Source organism: Ambystoma mexicanum, chromosome 1p (assembly GCF_040938575.1).
Source record: "Ambystoma mexicanum isolate Mex_15411 chromosome 1p, UKY_AmexF1_1, whole genome shotgun sequence".
Classification (NCBI taxonomy): Eukaryota; Metazoa; Chordata; class Amphibia; order Caudata; family Ambystomatidae; genus Ambystoma; species Ambystoma mexicanum.
Window position 1 is genome coordinate 198,825,977 of NC_090921.1, and position 24,290 is coordinate 198,850,266.

The window sequence follows — 24,290 nt, forward strand, 5'->3', positions numbered from 1 at the left end:
CCTGCATTTCAGGAAGGCATTACACATCTTGCCTCTCAAGGAACACCTCAGCACTCATTTACAGCCTAATAGCACCTCTTTTCCCTCTCACCCACTCTGCTCCACTACCTCTCCAAGCCCTTCTGTCTCATTATTCAGCCTGCTTGATAGCTAGGTTCCAGGTACATGAATCCCATAAACATATACATATGTTACTTGAATATTTTCCTTGCTCTACAATACCTGTGTTCCTCCATCAGCCCACTGGATGGCGCTGACGTTGATGAGAAGGTGCTGTCCTGATGGGGTGCTGGGGTCATAGCTGCCCACCATGACATGCTGGACAGTACCATGAGGGCTCAGCTGCCAGTTTATAATGTCATAGCGTGCTGGTGGGTTTCCATTTTCATCAAACACGGCTTCTGTACCAAATTCACTTTGAAACCGTACACTCTTGACATAGTGGAGTAGCTAGAAGAGAAAGTTAAATAGAAGACTTAGGACAAGTTCCGTTTATTTTATACCTATTTCATATGCCAATTGCACGCAGAACAACAGCAATAGATGGTGCTGCTTATCAGTTATAGGTTAATTCATTCATTCAATTTGCATTTGCAGAAAAGCTTACACAATTGCATTATTTGTTTAGACACTAATAGTATGAATAGCTGAGTCTGCACTGCCACTGGATTGTGTGAACTCTCAGTCTTATAATGTAGATGTTATTGTTATGTTTAATATAATTGACATTTTACATGCAAAATATTTAGGGGGTAATTCATAGAATTCAGCGCACAAGTGGCGCACGCGGCTGGCGCACAGTGTGCGCGTGCGAATCCCTGCGCCAGCCGCGTGCGCTAAAATCCATTTCTGCGCACAGCGTATTCATGGATTCCAGCCACCAAAACCAGCCGTGACGCACAGTGGCGCAGCGACCCTGCAGCAGCGCCAGTTATGCCCCCAGGAACGTCTCTCGCGCAGGGAAAAGCCATCAATATACCCAATCCAGCGCAAAGGGCTGCGCTAACCCTGTACCAGCACAGCAAGCGGGCTACGTGTATCACTGGGGTGCGCGGGAAGTACCTCACGCGATTGGCCCCGTGCGAGCAGGGTACGCGTATTTCAGGGGTGCGCGGGAAGTTCCACACACGATTACATCATGGTACGTGTATTTCAGGGGTGTGTGGGAATTCCCACACGCGACTGGACCCGTGCGAGCAGGGTATGCGTATCTCAGGGGTGCGCGGGAAGTTCCACACACGATTCCATCAGGGTACGTGTATTTCGGGGTGTGCATGAAGTTCCACACGCGATATCAGCAGGGTACGTGTATTTCAGGATGCAGGGGAAGTTACACACGCGATTTCAGCAGGGTACGTGTATTTCAGGGGTGCGCGGGAATTTCCAAACGCGATTGGGCCCGTGTGAGCAGGGTACACGTATCTCAGGGGTGCGCGGGAAGTTCCACACGCGATTCCATCAGGGTACGTGTATTTCGGGGTGCGGGGGAAGTATCACACGCGAAATCAGCAGGGTACGTGTATTCCAGGGGTGCGCGGGAAGTTCCACACGCGATTCCATCAGGGTACGTGTATTACAGGGGTGCGCGGGAATTTCCACACGCGATTGGGCCCTTGCGAGCAGGGTACGCGTATTTCAGGGGTGCGCGGGAAGTTCCACACGCAATTTCATCAGGGTACGTGTATTACAGGGGTGCGCTGGAAGTTCCACACGCGATTGAGCCCTTGCGAGCAGGGTACGCATATTTCAGGGGTGCGCGGGAAGTTCCACATGCGATTTCATCATGGTACGTGTATTTCATGGGTGCGCAGGAATTTCCACACGCGATTGGGCCCTTGCGAGCAGGGTACGCGTATTTCAGGGGTGCGCGGGAAGTTCCACACGCGATTCCATCAGGGTACGTGTATTACAGGGGTGCGCGGGAAGTTCCACACGCGATTTCATCATGGTACGTGTATTTCAGGGGTGCGCAGGAATTTCCACACGCGATTGGGCCCTTGCGAGCAGGGTACGCGTATTTAAGGGGTGCGCGGGAAGTTCCACACGCAATTTCATCATGGTACGTGCATTTCAGGGGTGCGCGGGAATTTCCACACGCGATTGGGCCCTTGCGAGCAGGGTACGCGTATTTCAGGGGTGCGCAGGAATTTCCACACGCGATTGGGCCCTTGCGAGCAGGGTACGCGTATTTCAGGGGTGCGCGGGAAGTTCCAAACGCGATTTCATCATGGTACGTGTTTTTCAGGGGTGCGCGGGGAGCACCACACGTGAATTGCACGTGTGGGTCCTCCCAGGTGTTCCCTCTACACCCTCCACGGCCCCTGCAGGTGGCTCACACCACAGGGGCCTACCCTGCACATGTCCTGCAGGCACCCCATCCACCATGGCCATGCCCCCCAGCCAACCCACATGTCAACTTGCACTACTGCCCACCAACGCATGTCCCCCTGCACCCCCAGCCACCAGGGGCAGCCTCCACCAGGCCCCCACCCATGTCTCCCAGCACCCCCACCCCCCAGCAGTGCAGGGGCACCCACCACCAGGCCCCCACCCATGTCTCCCAGCACCCCCACCCCCCAGCAGTGCAGGGGCACCCACCACCAGGCCCCCACCCATGTCTCCCACCACCCCCACCCCCCAGCCACCAGGGGCAGCCTCCACCAGGCCCCCACCCATGTCCAACTCATGTTCCCCACCCCTCACCCCCCAGCACTGTGGGGCACCTGCCAGCAGGCCGCCACCCATGTCCAACTCATGTGCCCCACCCCTCCACCCCCCAGCACTGTGGGGCACCTGCCAGCAGGCCCCCACCCATGTCCAACTCATGTTCCCCATCCCCCCCACCCCCCAGCACTGTGGGGCACCTGCCAGCAGGCCCCCACCCATGTCCAACTCATGTGCCCCACTCCCCCACCCCCCAGCACTGTGGGGCACCTGCCAGCAGGCCCCCACCCATGTCCAACTCATGTTCCCCACCCCCCCCACCTCCCAGCATTGTGGGGCACCTGCCAGCAGGCCCCCACCCATGTCCAACTCATGTGCCCCACCCCCCCACCCCCCAGCACTGTGGGGCACCTGCCAGCAGGCCCCCACCCATGCCCAACTCATGTCTCCCACCCCCCCACCCCCCAGCACTGTGGGGCACCTGCCAGCAGGCCCCCACCCATGTCCGATCATGTCGCCCATCACCCCCAACCCCCAGCACTGTGGGGCACCTGCCAGCAGGCCCCCACCCATGTCCAACTCATGTCTCCCACCACCCCCACCCCCCAGCACTGTGTGGCACCTGCCAGCAGGCCCCCACCCATGTCCAACTCATGTTCCCCACCCCCCATCCCCCAGCACTGTGGGGCACCTGCCAGCAGGCCCCCACCCATGTCCAACTCATGTCTCCCATCACCCCACCCCCCAGCACTGTGGGGCACCTGCCAGCAGGCCCCCACCCATGTCCAACTCATGTCTCCCACCCCCCCCCCAGCACTGTGGGGCACCTGCCAGCAGGCCGCCACCCATGTCCCATCCATGCCCCCCTGCACCTGGGTCCCACCAATCCCCAATCATGACCGTAATGGCCATCCTCCCCTGCCAAAAGGCCCAACCAACTATCACATCCACCTACATATCAAAGGCAATGACATGTTACACACCCAATGTAAATAATGCAAATGAACACATGTCTGTCACACACAATGGCTGCAAGTGAATGTTAAGACACCCAACATGACATGCATGAAAGCAATGAGATGATACGACACATTGAAGGATGAAAATAAAAATGTATTTAAAATCAACTTGAATGGAAATGAAATGAGAAAAACCACAAAGCAAAACAACCAAAAGAAGAAGAATGTCCATGAAAAAAATCAAAAACACACAGCACAATCCAAAAAAATGGTGTCCAAAGTCACAGTCATAAAAGTAATCCGAGTGTAAATGATAAACAAAAACCATTGTTCCATGGCGATGAAAAAAATCCAAAAAATAGACAAATCCATTGAAGAACTATTTACAAGATAATCCCGGGTCCATGAGCCCAACCAAATGAAACCTAACTATGACAACTAACTAAAAACTGAACTACATACAAAAATGTGGCGCATTGTCCAATCGCAACCAAATAAAAAAAATAAATAAAGGAAACCTAACACTAACTATATAACTATATACAAAGGCGGCGGGCAAGTCCAGCGGCTCACTCCGTGGTGTTCCGGGCCAGGGCATCATCGAACTCCTGTTCAATGTTCCGGAGGTGGTCCTTTTCCATGGCCCCGAGGGACCGCAGGGACGACGCCGTCTCCTCCTCCAACCCCCTGCGGATTGCCTCGAGGCACTCGGCCCGCCTCAGGGCCCTCCGCATGGAGTTCTCCGCCCTGACCATTGTGAGCCGCGCCTCTTCCGCCCGCCGCGATCCGCACCTATCTGCTGGCCCAACCGCTGCCACACGGAAGACACTTCCCGTCCTGGGTCCTCCTGCCCTCCGGCCGATGCCTGCCCCTCCGATGTTGATGGCCCGAGCCATGATGCCTCCCACGTTGACTCCGCTGCTGCCTCTGACGCCACTGCCTCTGCCAGCACGATGGAATCCACCAACGCCGTCGTGCACGTGCCCTGCCTGATGATGCCGGCACATCCTCCATCTGCTGGGGTACAGTTGCTGTGGTGTCCACCCCTGCTGGACCTCTGACTCCCGACTGTGGCAGGGATGGGATCCCCACCGAGCTGGCTGCATTGGTCAGGGCAGGTCCACAGGGGGCCGTGGTGGCATCTGGGCCGGAAGACGGCAAGGAGAACGACTGGCGTATACTCTCCACAGAGGAGGAGAGGGCCGCCAGATTGGCCGACACATGCAGGAAACCCCCGAACATGGACGATCCCAATTGGGCCACGTCGGCATGGTGCTCTTCGTGATGACGTGTGTGCTCCTACTGGGATGCACGCACGGCATCACGAATCACAGCCGTGCGCATCGCGACCCCAATCAGGACCTTCTCCATACGGCCAGGGGTCCCCTCGTCCGCAGGTGGAGGGGAGTCAGATGACATGGACATCCCCTCTACCTGCGGACGGGCCTGGGACGGGGCATCCCTGCTGGTGCATGGTGGTGCACCCACAGGGTCAGGGACAGCGACATGCACAGGCCCCTCCACGGTGACCTGTGCTGCCTTCTGCCCCTGCCCCTGGACTGCACCACTTGCACCAGCATGGATGACCCCACCAGGCCCCATGTGCGCCTCAGTGGCGGCCTCCTCCTCCTCTGTGGAAACCACCAACCTGGATGGCTCCTCACTGTCTTCCGCCATAGCAGGCCCCTGTGGGGGTTGACCCACCCCTTCCGCAAAAGCCGTGGGGGCATCCCCGCCGCCTTGCTCCACAGCCACGTCTCAGCCCTCTTCTTCACTAGCCGCTGCGTAGAGGGAGAAATAGAACACAAGCATCAGGGTACGGTACAATGGTCCCCTAGACAGGAAGCAATAGCAGATGAGTGCCACTGTCAAAGTACACTTCCATCATGTCCCTCCAGAACACATGTGTCAGTCCAGGCAAAACACACACAGTGACAGTCATGGTGCATGCCATGGACATTTCCATACATGTCCAATGGACTCTCGAAACATATAATGTAATGGAACTGACATGCATCATGGGTCATGCCTATCACATGCACATACTTCACCTCAGTCACATCCATCTGGCCCCGTACACCCCAATCACAGTAGATACAAGGATGACTAGGCTGCATCAGTGAATCTGTACATTGTCACAGACATGTGTTATGCATCCATGGCATTTACAAGTCACAGACACGCAGGTCAGGCACACAGACATGGATACCATATATGTACCTGGCATCAGCACCCATCCTTCACCCCCACCCATGTCCAGGAACAGAGACTGCCATGCTCTCATGTGTACAATCTGCATAGGGCTCCCCATGTCGCATTTAAACACATGCAACAACCGTGCGGTTCACACATTACTGGTCGCACATGCATTACCATGATGTCCCTGCACACATACATGCGTATATGGCCTATGTCACACATACAGGCAAGTATCAGACATCCAGCACACTGCAACATGCCCTGTCTCACACAGCAATGCTTGGCCACTTAACGCTCAACTCCAGACGGGTCTCCCTCTCAAGGACCTGGGCGTGGAGTGCTGGGTGTACGCGTTCCAGGACCCTCATCTGGATGGAACTCATGCGGCCCCGGCCCCCCTCCACGAGGCGCCGGGCCTTTATGAGGGTTCTGGACCTCAAGTCCTCCCAGCGCTTCTTGACCTTCTGGATGGTGCGGGTTGCCACCCCCTCCGCGTTGATGGCAACCACACAGTCGGCCCAGATCCTCTCCCGTCCTTCCTTGTTGGCGCGGGACGATCCGAAGAGGGCATCATACTGCCCCAGGACTTGCTCCACCAGGACACCAACTTCGGTGGCAGTGAAGCTGGTGCCCCTCTGCCCCTCTGGCCGGGGGTTGCCACTGGTGCCAGATGTGGATGTGCCCGACATGGCAACCCCAAGGGCAGTAGTGGGTGGGCAACTGGGTCCTGGGGCTGGGCTGTGGAGCGATGTTATCCGAGTCGGGAGTCTTCTGTTCCAGCAGGAGTGGACACAGCAACTGGACCCCTGCAGATGGCTGATGTGCAGGCACCAAATGGCAGGGCACGGTGGCAGCAGGCAGGCAGGCAGGCAGCAGCAGATGGCATGTGGGAGGCTGCTCGGGGCACTGGGGGGCAGTAATTCGGCCTTCTGGGCAGGAGCGTGGTCTTCCGTGTGTTTTCGCGTGGCCAGCTTGATACGGAGTGATTTGGCACGTGAAAATCCTGCACGTCAGCGTGAAAATCGAGGAAAGGCCCTTAGCGCGTAAGCGTGTCAGCACGCGTACGCGATTTCATTGGACCAAAGGCCCTTACAGCATAAGCGCGTCTGTGACGTTTTGCGCACGGGCGTTGCCCTGGCAGGGCTTGGAGATCCCGCGTGCCTTTACACTGTTCTGTACGTGCTTTTCGTGCGGTGCGTGTGTTTTCCATCCGTTGGGGTTCACACGCTATTACTTCACAGCGGGTGTTGGCTACGCGTTCTTCTACACGCAAGGCAGACGGTGAGTGGTACCCCGCTCCCCCAGGCCCGATCACGTGAAAAACTTCACGCGAACCCCTGATCACGTGAAAAACTTCACGCGAACCCCTGATATACACGTAGCCTGCTCCCCCAGGCCCGATCACACGTAGCCCGCTCCCCCAGGCCCGATCGCGTGAAAAAGTTCACGCAAACCCCTGAAATACACATAGCGCGCTCCCCCAGGCCCGATCGCGTGAAAAAGTTCACGCAAACCCCTGAAATACACGTAGCCCGCTCCCCCAGGCCCGATCGCGTGAAAAACGTGTTTCGGCTTGTGCGTGTCTTTGGCTGTGCGTGGCTTTGCCCTATTCGATTCCATGAATACGTGTGGTTCGAGTGCGTGTGGGCGTTCCGTCTGCTTCCCTGCAGTACATCCCCAGTTACGCCCTTATTTTTGCGCGTTGTTCCCCATTCCGCGCGTTACGCCCCGTGTCCCGCCCACTTTCTGGTGTATGCGCCGAGGTTGTGCGCTTTCAATGTGCGCGTCGCGCACGCCTTTCGGGATGTTGCAGTGACTTGTGCGCCATGCACGGGTTTGGCGCACATCCCGAGGTGAACACGCGCAGGGACTTCCATGAATCGCACGCGTGCGCGTGCGCCTGTTTCTTTGCGCTTGCGCCTGCTTGCGCAACGATTTTCGGCGCACGTTTGTTCCATGAATCGGCCCCTAAATTGATTTATAACTTTATGGTTGTGTATGGTAGTTTATGATGGGAGATCATGATGTATGTTTGGAGGAAGTCTTGTAACATCAGCAACATCATTTAATTATTTATTCATTTGTGCCTTGTAATGAGCAATATGAAAAGGGAATTGGGTTCAGGGTGTATTTCAATGAGGGATTGGGAGGTAATAGACAGAACACAGTTGAAAACAGTTCAAAATTAGGCCCAGCCCAAACATTCAATCAAGTATTTGTAGAAAGAAGAAGCATTTACAGGGTTAAACCCCATTCTTTAAATATCACTAGTCTTCTATTTATACTGTTTTTCACTTTAGGTTAAGTGAATGAATTCTTGTAGTTTTGCAATTTGTGATTTTTCCAATTTGAGGAGATCGTCTTGTTGACCCGTCTTGTTGACATCATGAGGCGGACACTAGAATTGGGTCAACAAGACAATCCTGAAATTGTAAAAATCACAAATTCGAAAACTACAGAATAACAGATTCCCCACTTGCGACTTGTTAGCGGTTATTTGTGTGCTTTACGTGCTGTTTTAGATCTGAGATCTATTTGAGTTATGTATGTATTTATTTTATTTGTACAGTGCGTAGACTAGGCCGGGTCCATAGTGGTGCTTGAACAGGACAAAAAAAGCATGCAACATAAAAAGAACAGTCAGGTGGAGGAAATAGTCGATTGGCACAGGTTTAAGAGAACAGGACTGTTTTTCACCCTTGTTTGAAAATGGTTAGCAAGGTACTGTAGTGTAAAGCGTAGATGCATTGGCGTGGGAGTATTGACACACTCAGCTATCTATATTGCATATTAGGCCTATATAGCTTGTTGTATTAACAGCTAAGACTAATATCTTATTTGAAGAGTGCACTAAATGCTGATAATCAGAGCTTTATAGATGGCTTGGTAATGCTTTAGCAGCACCTAGATATCAAGCATATTGAGCTTTATTAAGCATTGCAGTACACAGATACTGGGTTGCACAAGAAAGCGTGACACTGGCTGGTGCAAGTGCAGATAAGAACGACATTCCTAAGGAAGGCTTCCCGGCTATAGATGTCATAGGGGGGAAGAGCACAGAGCAAAAATTGAATTTTCCATAAAAACATGTTTTGGTTTTGCTACGAAGGTTCTAGCAAATTGCATCATGTTGATTGACAGAACTGCCCAATAAGAATGCATACCCACATTTATCGGTGGGGACTCATCCGTTGGGCTTTTGTTGCTTGCACACTGTACCCGGAACCAGCAACCACTCGTGGCCAGGGGTGCCTAGCAGTCATATTCCACCTTAATGCTGGTTACAGAGGAGGGGCAAGGCCACACCCACGGAGGCAGGTGCCAGGCGTGAGGGTTGTTTGGTTCCCAGATGTGATAGGTTGTGCCAAGATCAACTATTCTAGGAATGCAAGGTTCTACTGTGTTCAAAAGTGTTTGTGATGCTTGATTTATATTCTATCCCATTCTGCTAAAATACTGCTCAATTTTATAATTGTCTTGTTATCAAATAATTACAAGTATATCGCATTTTTGGTTGAGTTTCTTCCAGAATCGGTTAATTTTGTCTTGCATAATATTCAAACCTGAGAGGGGAGGAGGAGGGTGTCATAGTGAAAAAGGGCTGGTCCCAGAAGTGAGCAAACACCCTTCATACAACATTTTGTTGTAGTCTTAGCGGATTTGTGAGCACTATGCCATTCTGGAAGAACAGGGGAAGTTGAATACAATGATAACTGTAGTATTCTCTGAAACATTCCTGGATGGCCAGTAAAAAATGCATGGTCATCTGTTGCAGACATTTTCCATTACTCCCTTTCTGGGCAAACTCCTGGAAAAGTTGGCCATCACTCAGCTTAACCTTCATTCCAATTCTGTTGGCTGTCTCCATGACCAACAGCCTGGCTTCAGAGCTGCCAGAAGCATGGAAACTGCTCTCCTGAACATCCGTGAAGATCTGCTCTCCAACCTTGACTCTAACATTCCCTTGTCCTCATACTCGATCTCTCTTCTGCCTTCGACACGGTCAACCATACTATCCTGCTCAACCATCTCCGTGAAAACCTGGGTATCACTGATCAGGCTCTGGCCTGGCTACCTTTTCCTCTCAGATCGATCCTCTCAGGTCCAACTTGGGTCCTTCCTTTCATCTATCCTCCTCTCTACCTGTGGTGTTCCTCAGGGGTCTAACCTCTCTCCCTGGCTTTTCAAACAATACCTGGCAACTCTCGCCCACTGCATTGGCACTTTCTGATCAAATTTCCAGTGCTACGCTGATGACATTCAACTCATTTTCAGACTGCCCTCTGCCACCTCCTCTCCCTCTCTCATCCCTGATTGCCTAACTGCCATTCAATATTGGAGTGCCACCAATGATCTTTGTCTGAATTCCAGCAAGACAGAGATCCTCCTCATCGGCACACCTTCACCATCCTTTCCCCTCACTCTTGGCCCTCCTCCCACACCCACCTGCGAGGCTAAGAACCTTTGGGTCATCTTTGACTCCACCCTTTCCTTCTCCGGCCACATCTCTGAGGTCTCTAAAAAGTCAAATTTCCTACTGCACCTCCTCAGAGGTGCTCTGCCTTTCCTCTCCTTCCCCCAAAAGCTCATGGTATCCCAAGCTCTGGTTCTCTCTTTGTTGGACTATTGTAACAGCCTCTTTCTAAATCTACCTGCCTCTACTCTCCGCCCTCTGCAACTAATCCCGAACAGGACTGCAAGACTTGTCCTTGGCCTCAAGCCCTGGGATCGTATCTCTCCAGCTCTGAAATCTCTCCATTGGCTCCCAGTGGATGCAAGGATTAAATTCAAAAACCTCTGCATTGTCCACAAGGCTTTCTGGGGCCTGGGTCCAAAATACCTTCAGCTATCCCTCCGCAAATAGCTCCCCTCTCGAGCTCTTCGCTCCTCTACCTCTAACTCCCTCAGGGTCAGTCATTTTTCAACAAACGAGCTGGGGGTAGATCTCTGTCTTCAGCTGGGGCCTCCCTCTGGAACAGCCTCCCTGCCACTCTAAAACTTGAAGAGAACCATCTCCAGTTCCGGAAGCACCTCAAGACCTTCCTCTTTTCTTCTGCCTTCGCTCCCCCTCTACCCTGCTGATCTGTTCTCTCATTGGCACGGTGCAACAGGCCACCCTCTGTCTTCCGGGCCCAAGAACCTATTCACCCGGCCACCCTCCTGCGCTGCCTCCGGGCCACCACTTGCACTGGGGTCTGGATCTGTACCCATACAGGCCCAACCCCTTTTTCTTCCTGCACTTATCAGACCTACCCTGTCTGCTGCCTTAAACCTAGCACTTGCAAATTGCTGGCTGAACTACCACTGTTTGTTGCCTTTATTATTTATTTATTTTTATTTATCTGTTTCTCCTCTGCTTCGCACTTTCCACTTCTCCCCATTCCATGCACGTTTCACCTCCCCCTCTCCCATGCACTTGCGCGTTCTCAATGTCACTTGGCCTAGTAAGATCGCTGTTTGTTCTCCCCTGTTTCCCTCCCTTGCCTTGTCGTGCTCTGAAACACTTGTGTATGAGCGCGATAGAAATAAAATATCAATATCAATATCAATTTTGCATCGTTACTCTGTCCCGATGGCATGGGACATGATTGAAAATGATATTTCCCTAGCTGTAATCAGTGATTGTTTGGCAGGTTTACCGCCTGGGAAAAGTAAGAAAGAGCAGATTGCAGCAGGAAATATGGGCTTGTTATTCCTGCAAGTTGAACGAAAGATGCATGAGAAAGAGCTAATTAAGGATGCACATATTTGAAAATTAAGTGATGAGATATCCCTGCTGAAACAGCAAGAAATTTTATGAGAGAGACCCATGTATCGTCAATCAAACGGACTGACCATTTGGAGGATAGATGTGCTTCCTTAGCAGTGCATGTTGCCACACACAAGCATAAGCAGAGGAAAAGTAATCCTTCAAAGATAAGCATTTGGGCAAGGATACATGGGATCCAAATGTATGGTCAAGCGATGTAAGCAACAGTGAATCAGAACAGACTTTTGACTGGGATGTGCTGCTTGAGTTGAGATTAGCGGAACTTGAACATTCTGAAAGCGAAGAGCAGGATAGTGCTCAGAATAAATCTGCTTACCCAGTGCAGCTGTTACTGACAAATAAATCAAATGGCCAAGCTGGCAGTGGTAGCATTCAGAATACTCAAATCGTTTCGAGATTACACTCAGACGGAGCTTTTAGATATTGCCCAGTTATTCAGACAGAGAGCAGGTGAACCGAGTTCCAAATGGTTGCTTCATGCTTGGAACCGGGAAGTGATGGAATATCCCTGACCCCAGAAGAGATGTTGAAAATTGGTTCAGTTACTACCAATGTAATGTTAGGGCAGGTTTTCAGAGGAGCGTTAGGACAGCAAGGATCACATTCACTGTTTACATTTGCAGGACCTGACATGGAAGTGTTTACAGCAGGCATGCGATCACAATTATTGCGAAATTCTCCTGGCCATATGAAAGTGGCATTGCTATCACTACTAGGTCCAGCACAGGGCAGAGCTATTGGTGAGGTCCCACTGTTACTTGGGCAATTAAATGGCTGCGCGTTTAGTTGCATCAGGCGCAGATTCAGAGAAACAATCTGGCAAACATGCAAAATCCAAAGATAAAGCTGACACCATTAGGGTAACACACAGACAAATGTGGGTTGACTTGCTAAAAGCTGGGATACCAAAAGAAGAGATAGACGGTAAACCAAAATCTGTGTTGCTTGACAAATGGAAAAAGATGGAGAAGCAGGGGCAGTATAAGACTAGCCCTAGCGCAACCCTTGAGGAAGATGTGTTGAAGCCCAAAGTGCGGGCAAAAGTTTATCCTGATTTGTCAAAGGGAAAGTGGGTATCCCTGACCCCATCTTTGATTGAAGGCCTGGCTCTGTCTCTGAGGTGCAGTCAGTGCCATCTTAACTACTTTTGGGGCCCTGGGCACGGATATCTTTGGGGCCCCCCTCCACCAAACCAAAGGAATTAATGATATTGATAATGATGTGTTATTTATATAGCACCTTAATCCAAAGCAATTTACAGAGCACATATTTACATACAATATCACCCGACCGAAAATGGTAAGTGATCAATATTATCTGGTCGCACCCTCCACCCCCTCTTCCTGATCACAACCTATAGGTTGATATGCTGCATTGCAGCATTCAGAATAAGCATGTTTACTCCCTTTAAGTCCCCTTACCCTCTTCATTCTTGCTCTAATCAGAATGATAAACAAGTGCATTTGAAGGCCAACATTAGCAGTCTACGAAGAGGTTATTTCTGTTCTAGTATAGATATAGGATACTTTTTATCAACAGCAACCAGGAAGGTATGTAGCCTGTAGTATTAATGCAGGACCGTATGTCAAATGTACATGTGACCCAGAATAGAGAGATAACTCACATTAGCTTCCTCACAGAATGCAAAAGTGCTCAGGCATCGATAAAGGAGATCAATTGGAAGGAAGGAGAAATCTACACATACCATAGCATGTATAGTGGATGCAGATTAAAAGCTACTAGGAAGGTGTCTGTATCCAGAGAGACTGATATAAGAATTGGGATATGGTTTTAAAATAGTGTTGCAATTAGAGATCAAAAGAACAAGTTCTGTGGTGTGCAATATATCAATGCTCACTATTATAGTGCAAGCACCATTGTATCACTGAACCTGAGTGATGCTTTATGAAGATCATACCCTCTGTAGGAAATCACTCTGAAGGGCTGACAATTCGGAAAGGTTTACGAAGTGACAATTTTGAGAGGTTAAGCAATACAAGATTAAATGAGATTCCCAGGATTCCACATTGGTTAAGGAGTGGATTTGTGCCAACTCTGCAATTTCTGCATTTGAACACTTTCTTTTCCAGTTCTTATCATGAACTAAAACAATCTCATTTTATAAAACTGACTTGGAAAGTACACAAATCACATTGCCAAACATGACCATTTATAAAAACAAAATATTATAGAAGGGTGTTTACGCAAAATGGGAATGATTCTAGCTTCATTCTCTCCATCATCATGGGCAGTATATGAGTACCAGCATACCAAACAATGTGATTTAACACATTTAATCTGGGTTTTTCTTTCGTATTTTGAAGCTTTAAATACTTCCAAAACAATGGCTTGTGACATTGTCATTTATAAACGAGCATAAAAACCTTTGACTTTGTACAAAAAAGCAAACAGTTTTTTGTGTCCAACGAGCAGATGTTAAAATGTGCTTGCCCAAGGACAGCAACATCTCTCTTCTGTCTGCCACCCCTTCCAGTCAAATGGCCTACATAAGAAGACAGAGCAAGTAATGGGCTAAACAATACCAGCAGCATGCAAGAAGGCAAACCTCACATAAGACAGCACAGTAATGTGAAAGATATCAGATGAATTGACCAGGATCACTTTGTCTGCTGACAAAGCCAGAATACAAGCATGAATGCTTTTGTTCCACAGTCTTGAATTTGGATACTTATTCACCTCTTGGACTAACAGTTTATGCTCATCATTGGAGCTGATTGCCTAGGTTTTACAACACCCCATCTAAAAAAAAACAATTTCTAGACCTTCACCATACAGATGATATGTTCGTTTTTATAGCAACCCCTACCTGGTGCAGGTACATTGCTGATAATAGCACCTGTTGTGCTATGAAACCAAGTACATACGCAGGTAGGTTTAAAAACTTCAAACATAGGAAAGGCTCAGCCAGCTTTGCTGGAATGTGCTAATCTATTCTTGAAGATGAACACATACCTCTGCAATGAGTGCTTGACACTATTAGATAACTTCTAAACCATTGTGGCCATCAGATTTATCAATATGCATTTCAACTTTAGCTATTGCATATGATAAACATAATTCCCTGAGGACGGAAAGAAGGCCACAGAGTTCTGCCTTTAGGAACACACAAACTTTGTATACCACAGTGAACACAGAAGGCATTACATGATGAATTGATCAAGGCAGAATGTACTTGTCAAAACAGACAGGCAATGGGCTTAGTACCTCAGCACCATGCCATCAAATATCCTGACACATGCTATTTAAGTCTGGAACAATGGAATCTTACTTCTTTAGATCAGAGAGCCTTGTGGGCCGCCCTCCTAGGCGGGGGCCCTGGGCAAGTGCCCCTTTTGCCCTTCCATAAAAACGTCTCTGGGTGCAGTTCATAAAGAGATCTAGTCCCATAGACAGGCACCCTTCTGTGCCACTCACATATTTAAGTGACAAAGTGAAACAAGTTATGGCTCTATTAGACACAGGAGCCGAAGTGACAATTCAAAACTGCAATCCAAACAAGTTATCTGGCCCCAGAGTCCTGCTTAATGGTTATGGGGGAGCACAGACTGTTGCAAAAACCGTTGACATAAAGATGTCTATACATACTGGGGATGAATGTGCTGCTGGGAAAAAGTGTAACTACATATTAAGGTTAATTTGTTTTGGCAACCGAAAAATCTGAACTCTGAACTCTGTATTGGTTGGGCATGCTAAATGGACTCCCTTGCATATACCTCCTCCTTCAGAGCCAGTGTGCATGAAACAGTACAGCTTTCCAGGAGGGCACAAAGAGATTGGTGAAACTATTGAGTCACTTGTCAAAGCTGGCATAATGAGTCCAGCAGTCATACCATTCAATTCATTTAATTCGCCCTTGTGACTTCAGCGCAGACCAGGCGACACTTTTAGGATGGTAGTTGACTTTCATGCATTGAACAAAAAGGTGCCACCTCTGACTGTGACTGTGCCGGACATTGTTACCTTAATTGAGAAACTCACAAAAGAAGTGGGTAAATGACATGTGGTAATTGACTTGGCTAATGCATCTTTCTCCATTGACATTGATGCTGAATCACAAGACCAATTTGCTGTCACTTCAGGGACACACAATTTACATTCAGTAAAATGCCTCAGGGGCTCATACACAGTCCCACTCTGTGTCATGGATTGATTGCTAGAGACTTGGAAATGGTGCAGTTGAATATTGTGCATGTAGCACGCTATATTGATGACATTATGCTAACAAGCAATGAGAGAACTCATGTTGAAAATGCTGCTGAAATACTGATCACACACATTGAGATCCGAGTGTGGGCTATTAATCCCCAGAAAGTACAGGGGCCCGCTCAGGAAGTGAAATTTGTGGGTGCAAGAGATTTTGGGTTAATGGGATTTTGGAGAAATCACATACCTCATCTGAGTTTGATTTTAAAACCAATCTACAAAGTTACCAGCAAGAAATATGACTTTGAATGGGGCATTAAAGACTGTCTTTCAACAGGCTAAAGACGCTTTGCAGAATTACATTACGCTGGGTCCTATGACGCAAAGTGATCCTTTTGAACTGGAAGTTCTTGTCTACAGTGATGTTGCTGTGTGTAGTTTGTGGCAAAAGCAAGAACAAAAAAGAGTGCCACAAGGCTTTTGGTTTGAGGAAACTCACAGACCCTTTGCTAAGATTTACTCTGCTTGAGAAGAACATTTCTGCAATGTATTTGGCTCTAGTTGAAACCGAACACATTACAGGAGAGCAGACAGTGACTGCTGTGGGAGGACAAATTGGCAGAGCACAAGATGGCACTCATGTCAAGTTGAAGGGGTATCTGCAGCAACGTGCAAAAGTTGGCCGTACGGGGGTCTCCAAGTTGCAGGAACAGATGCTGGAAGCAGGGAATTTGGAAGAAATGCCTGAACCGAGTGCCCCTTCTGCCCTGCCAGAATCTCCATTCAAAGTCGCACCAGCCTATGATACATTGACAGAAGAAGCACAGAATTCTGCCTGGTTTACTATGAACACCGCAAAGTGTGATAAAGGACAGAGACGCTGGCAAGTAGTTTAATTCCAAACCCATTGAGAGATACTGTTAATGAGAGAAGGTGCTGGGGGTTCAGGCCAGTATGCTGACCTGCAAGTGGTGGCCACCATGATTGGACCGTGATTGGACAGGTAAAAGATACAGAGACTGCATACACATACACAGACAGTTGGGCTACATATCAAGGCCTGACTCATTGGGCACCGGCATGTTGGCAAGACGTGTGAAATATCAAGAACATTCTAATATGGGGAGGGCCAGAAATCTGGGAAGAAATGTGGCGCAAGGGTGAAAAGAGCAAGATTTACATTGGGCATGTTGATGCACACATGCCTTCTGATACCTTAATTGCTGCTATGTTTTATAATCAAGCTGATCAAATGGCAAAGATGTGCACTGTAACAACTCCTGAAGAAAAGGAAGTGCTACACACAATGGAAGATTGGGCTCATCAAACATTAGGACATTTGGGGAAACGGGGAACCTATGAATGGGCTAGGAAGAGACAACTGCCCATCACAATGCACAATGCCAAACAAGCTTCATCCCAGTGCCCCATATTCTGTAATGTGAATCGCTATTGTCAGGTGTATTGACCCACGTTTGAGTCATTAAGCTGCAACATTTGGTTCTGTGGGCTTAGAAAATCCAAGATGGCCAAAAAGCCCACATGTGCGCCAGAATCCAGGAGAACCGCGCAGTTTGGGCGCACACCAAAATGGTCGCCTAACCTTCCACCCACCAGTGCGAGCGTGATGGGCCAGGGGTGCCATGAGTGGAATGTGTGCCAAAGGAAAAACAGCAGTGCCTGTTAGCTTAAAAAGCCCTTTGAAATCACCTTGGTTTCTCTGAATGCAAGCTCAAAATGCCTATTTCAAACATTGCAGGATATTCAAAAATCTCACTGCACACCAGCAGACATTTGGCAGAATGAAGTTTTGTGTGCATACAAAATCTGGAAAGAAAAAGAGCCCAAAACAATGTTCATAACAAACCTGTCTGAGCTGTGGAGGTCAGCAGCTTAAGTTAAACTGAACTGAAAACCACAAAAATCGAAATGTTTAAATTAAATGAGGGACCTACTTTTGAGTGTCACATAGTTTGTAACTGTTGAAATGTCATAGTTTTGAACTTAGAATCAGAATTCTAGCTGCATGTGTAAACATTGTCAGTTTGATTTGAATGTAGAAAACTGGGAACAAAAAGTGACATTTAGCTGAAACCTGGCTTAATGAAACTGGATTCTGCCTGACACCTACCCCCGACAGGAGTTAAAACTGGATCAACAGCTGTGTTCCCAGGCCTGGCTGCATTCTGCTGCCCCCACAAAAAGGAGGTGACACCTGTCTGATTGTATTACCTGGGGACTGCAGGAAACTGAACAATGGACTCAGGCAAATGTTATATTGGGGGGGCCGTAAAGTGGCTTCCTCTTGGGAGAAGTGGGAGGAGAAGTGCCTGTGAGAGCCAGCTAAGCTTGGGAGAAGTGGATAAACCAGTTCTTCCACCATGTGATGTGGGAAGCCACACCCCTTTTTGACCAGGGCATAAGTTAAAAAGATAGATAACTCATAGTGCGGACTGGTCAAAATTATATAAGTAATATCATAATTCTTGTGATTTTTCTGTGCATGTTTTAAGAGGTGTTAGGACCCTGTGGTGTATTCTGGGGGGTTGCTAGCGGAAAATAGGGTCTCACTCCAAATGTCTGCATGTTAAAAATCTGACACTTCATCAATTAATGTCCATACTCCTTGCGCACGTGTGTGTAATTTTTGGTAAATGTCCGATATTGGTAAACCAGTCAAAAAGCGCAAAATGTTGTCATTTTTTAATGCAAGCCCCCAGGAAGATCAGAGGCGGACAAACATGGACCATAAGGAATATATAATGTGTACATGTAATTTCAACAAATTGTCTATCTGGGAAATATGTATTTGAATCAAATATAGATTTGTTGGCAAATTGACCAGGGGAGGATCCTCTGACCCATAAACAGACCTCATCATGATGACAAGCCATTTCCTTCCCCCAATCATGGGAGAGGGGAGAATTGGGCCAATGACAAGTAGAGAGGGGCAGGCTCAGTTATGCCACGCACACACCCACTTCCAAAACACATTGGAGTGAGACTGCTGGGACAGGTAGAGAGATTCACATTCCATTTTCTGCAGGACGCTCTGCTGGGAGACTCCAGACTTCACATCCATCAATCTTCAGAGACCAGAAATTTACTTCAGAACTTAAAGCAAGGGCCTAAACCCACAAACTGAGAACTCTTCTCAGCAGGCCTCAGCATCCTTAAAATCATTTGCAAACTATTCCACAGTCGGGCGAGCTGTCTGAATTCTGTGCCAAGGACTTTTGCCAGTACCCAGAAAGCAGTGTTACCTCCAGAATCCACTTGATCCGGACCGGAAAGCAGAGCAGCATCTAGAACCAGAGGCCGCTGTATCCAGAGAGGCTAGACCAGCAGAGCTGACCCAGATCTCTGTGAGCAGAACCAGAGATCCCGATCGCTGTGAGCAGAACCGGTGCCTGATTGACCCGCCGAGCAGACAGAACCACCGCCAGACGTGTTGTGTTGACCAGATCCGTGACAAGGCCTAGTTCAAATTTATATTGTGAGTACCTAGCAGAACTGTGCAGAACCAATCTCTTAGTTAAAATAATCTAATTCAAGCTATTTTAACCTAAGTAGAACTGCCTCCTAGAAATTGTGTCAAATGTCATTTTTAAAGCTGCACAACTGTCACCTGTCAATTCTGCAGCTGCAAGCTGTCACCTGTCATTTTGAGTTTTACTTCAAATCTGAAAATCTACCTTTTATTAAATCGTCCGTATCTCTGGAACCATTTGGGCTAGGAACGAAATTTAACTTTCATTTTAAAGCTGGGATTCTAGGCTTTCCAACGAACCTAGAATTCCTACTCCTTATACTTTTGCCGTAATCGCGATTTACGCACTCGGTGTGCTCCTCTTTCCATCTCCTTCCATTTCTTACATTGCATAGGGGGGAGTGAATTGTCAAGGAAAAGTGATTACATTGTCTTTTGTTGAAGCCTTATCAAGTTATTTCTGTACTGCATTTCATTCATCATTGCGTTTCCTTGAACCATATAAAGCATTCTTTCCCACCTTATTCTTCTGTTCCTATTCATAAGTTACCTCTTGCCGATTACTGGTCATATTCACAAGAGTAATATCCATTTTCAATTTATTTATAGAAGTGTGATATATATATATTGTTTAATTTTTCAAATAAACCTTTTAATTTGCAAAACAAACCTACTTATTGGCTCAGTGGGGTTATGGGGATTCTAAGAGGGGGGGTGTTATACAAGGGTTGTCATCCAGACTACTGAACTGGACATAAAAATACATCAATAAGGGTTTTCCTCAGCATCCCAGACTAGGCATTGACTTAGCTGTAGTGTTGATTGAATATCGCTTACACTATCCACTAGAAAGAAAACCTCAAGACACTCTGAAGAGAGGTAAAAAAACAGCCAGCATTTGGCAGGTTGACTATATTGGACCTTTGCTGCCTGAAAATGGAAAACATTATGTGTTGACAATGGTTGACTCCTATTCAGGATTGCTGTTGGCCCATACAGCCGCTCATGCAGGTCAATGGGCTACCTTACAAGGGACGGAATATCTCATAGGACATTATGGTGTTCCAGATGAAATCCAATCTGACAAAGGTAGTCATGTTGCAGGACACAATGTAAAAAATTGGGCATCGGAGCAAGGCATAAAATGGACACTGCAACCAGAAGTTTCAGGACTTATTGAAATAATTAATGGGTTACTGAAACAACAGATAAGGAAGCTCACTCAGACCGACACTCTCAAGGGGTGGTAACAGCCTCTCTCACATGCCTTGTTTGAACTGAATAATCATCCTTTGGGAAACCAACAGACACCCTTTGTGAGACTGACAAGTGAAAAGTTAGAAGCAACAAAAGCACTTATCATATGGAAAACTGAAAAAGGAGCAAAGCTGCCTGTACAAGTCACAGCAGGCAGTATTGGATATTTGATATCGCTGGCCATTGGAATCAAGTTGCCAGCTGGCACCTATGGCAGCATTGCTGCTTGATCCAGCATGGCAAAGAAAGGCATTGATATAGTGGGAGTTGTGATTGACCCTGATTATAGGGGAACTATTTCTGTGCTTTTGCACAACACCGGTCCATCTGAGGTACCATTAACTAAATATGACCGCATTGCACAATTGATTTGTGAGCATGCAGTTGTTCCCCAGGTGATTGAAAGTAAACATGACTCTGACACCACACATAGAAGTGAGGGTGGTTTTGGTAGCACTGAGAAAAAGGTGTAGCTGGGGAGGTGTAAAGCAAAAGCGTGGGAAGTACTTATGTTGTACTATTGCAGAATTCTGAACTTCCTGTTTGTATCCCTGCTACTAGGCTGAGACCAAGAATATAACGTTCCATGATGGGGGGAATATGTGTAGTCTCGCTGTGGGTGCTACTGGCCAGCCAAGCAGACGCTTTCTCTGTAAAAAACTGTTTGATGCAGGATGCTATATGGACTCAGATAATCGCACACACCCAATGCTCCAGGCCTGCGAGATAATAAGAATCGTACCACAACCTGTGAGAAAAGCACCAAAGATCAATATCCATATGGAACTGCCAGGGTTCTGACTTGGCATATTGTCGGACACCTTTTGTCGTTGACACGCATTTCAGGCGTTTATGAGATTTTGGGCCCAAATGTTTCTGTGAATGGTTCCAACAATGTATTTGATGTGTCATGCTTCTTTTGTCCAAAGGATTGTGGAGACGGTGACCGCCAAGCCTTTGTGCACTATAACTTGACTAAATGTGATAAATATGATTGTGGAAGGAGAAAACCACTACCGGATGGTAGTATGGTATTTGTGTCTAAAAGATATATTGCATATGGCAGACATGCCACCTGGAGAATGATGTTCTTTAAGTCACTGAAAACTGAAACAGTGCACAGGCTAGATTTTCCAATAGTGAGGCAACATTTGAATTGCAGAAATGTTATGCATGCTTCCATCATTAGCGAAGTGCAATTAGAAATAGCTAATGTTTTGCTGTTTCAACGAAGATGCTCTGAAAGGTGTCCATTCTTGTGGCCAATTGCTAAGTTGCGCATAGCTAGGGGATGGATTCATTAAATGCTTTTGACATAGAGATAGTTGGCAATAAGTTACCTACTATGGGTTCTGATGCCAGTGTTGCGATAAAACTGCTGGCGCAGTGGGGTCCCTTATTAAATCCTGCTTTGAAAAATGCTGCCAAGATTATAGGCAACAATTGGAGGTGGCAGAACTTTAGTTATGAAGACATCTTTTCAGCCTTAGTGCAGGTAAATAAAACCGCCAAGCACACAAGATGCATTTTGTGGCAAACCCTGTTAAATCAAGAAGTGTTGGCTTTTCGCTCTGAGTGGGGAAAACTGTCCCCAACACAATGGCCCACAGAGTTGCATTTACCTGCAGACATATAGATTAAACAGCTTGCTTTTGATTGCCTGAACAATTGCTGCTGAGCTTTGATACAAGTTAAGTAGAAATGCTTATGCTTTAGAAACATGGTTTTTTAAATAATTTTGGCCATGAAAATAAATGGTTCCTTGTGGGTTCCACAAATACAAAGGGAGTGGCTAGATAGTCGGAATTATACAAGCCATAGTCACACATGTGTGCCCTGGGATGATGGGTGGGTGTGCCTTCATAATGGAAGGATCCCGGAACGCAACTGACAATTTTCAAATTGACCAGCAACAGGCCTGCATACATTCATTATTAACAATTATAAGTTACAGGGTAATCCTCAGGTATTCTTTGTAGATCAGGTTGTGACTATCTTAGATATCACTACCCATACTTTATACTCTTTTACTCGGTGGTCTCATACCACCTTGCATGCAGAGCTCACTCATATGTTTAACTGGACCCTACCTTATGGGATAATTAGCTCACGGATTCAAGCTATAAGACAGTTTGGTCAAACCTCTTAGAAAGCTTTTAGGACTTTAGCTACCTGAGTTATCACTGCAGAGTGTAAACTGACAATAGACAAAAAACAGCTAATTAAGACAGCTGAATTTTTGCAAACAGTGGTGGGACATATTTACTGGCTGGTCTCCTACTTCCACAAAGCTGCTAAACGTAATGCTGCATCCCTTTCTGTGGATGATGGTCGCCCTAATATTAATAATTGCTATAATATTCATTGGGTTTTTGCGCAGGATGACATACCTTTACAATAAAATGGCTGAACTCGGCCAGGCTTGGGAGGATGGCTCAGCTGCAACATGCTCGCCTTGAAAGCATGATGGCATGGAGCAACACAGGTTCGATGCCAGTGTACATGTTTAGAATGTTCTGGGTATTAGGTGCGTTATAAATAACCTATCATATCATACCATATGAACTGGAGAAGAGGTTGATAGGCCTACACCATACCATGTATGCTTCTAAGTCATGGAATTAAGCCAGCATTTTCACAAATGTTTCAAAAAAGTGTGGAATGTAGTGTAAAGCATAGATGAAATGGCATAGGTGCATTGACCCACTGAGCTAGCTATATTGCATGTTATGCCTATATGCTGTATTATCAGCTAAGACTAATAGCTTATTCGAAGAGTGCACTAAATGCTGCTAATCAGAGCATTATACATGGCATATTAATGATTTAGCAGCACCTAGATATCAAGCATAGTGAGCTATATTAAACGTGAGCCCTCCTGAAGTTGCTTACAGAGGGTTAACTGCAAGCCTGGTATTTCAGGATTCAGCTTCTACTTTTGCAAGAAGCATCACAGTACACAAATACTGGGTTGCACGAGAAATGCATGACCGTGGCTGGTGCAGATAAGAACCACATTCCCAAGGAAGGATTCCCAGCTATAGATGCTGGAGGGGGAAGCGTACAGAGCAGAAATAGATTTTTCCATCAAAACATGTTTGGGTTTTGCTACAAAGGTTCTAGCAAATTGTGTCACGTTGAGTGTCACGTTGAGTTTCTAGCAGTCATATCTCACTTTTGTGCTTTGGGCAAGGCCAGACCCGCAAAGGCAGGCGCCAGGCATGAGGGTGGCTTGGGTCCCAAATGTGACAGATCATGCCAAGATCAACGATTCTAGGAACGTAAGGTTCTATTGTGTTCGAGAGAGTTTGTGATGCTTGATTTGTATTCTATCCCATTTTGCTAAAATACTGCTCAGTTATATAATAATAACGTATATCACATTTCTGGTTGAGTTTCTTCCAGAATGAGTTCATTTTGTCTCGCATAATATTCGAAAATGAGAGGGGAGGGGGTTGGTGTCATAGTGAAAAAGGGCTGGTCCCAGAAGTGAGCAAACACCCTTCATACAACAGGTACATGTTCTCAAATCCGGCAGTAGTGCATTCTAGATTTTGGGAGCTGCATGTGGAAAAGATCTCTGAGCCACACAGGAGAGTCTAGTCTGGGTTATTTCCAGCCAGGAGACAGGCATTGTTTGACCTTAGGGCTCTTCAGGCTTGGAACTAAGAGATACAATTGGACAGGTACTTGGCCCCTCCCTGTACAAACATTTGTGTGTAATGCAGTGCATGCAAATTATGATCCTGCTTCTAGTCGGGATCCAATGCATGGCTTTCCTAGCCAT

The 24,290-nt window shown here is 47.4% G+C and overlaps 1 protein-coding gene across 1 annotated transcript in view; it reads right to left on the reverse strand.

The window, feature by feature from the left end:
• Positions 1–24,290, reverse strand: part of LOC138467290 (extracellular calcium-sensing receptor-like) — a 131,958-nt gene that overhangs the window by 13,220 nt on the left and 94,448 nt on the right. Inside the window, exon 4 of the mRNA XM_069607293.1 lies at positions 223–450. Coding sequence (XP_069463394.1) covers positions 223–450 — 228 coding nt within the window. The remainder of the gene's footprint in view (positions 1–222; positions 451–24,290) is intronic.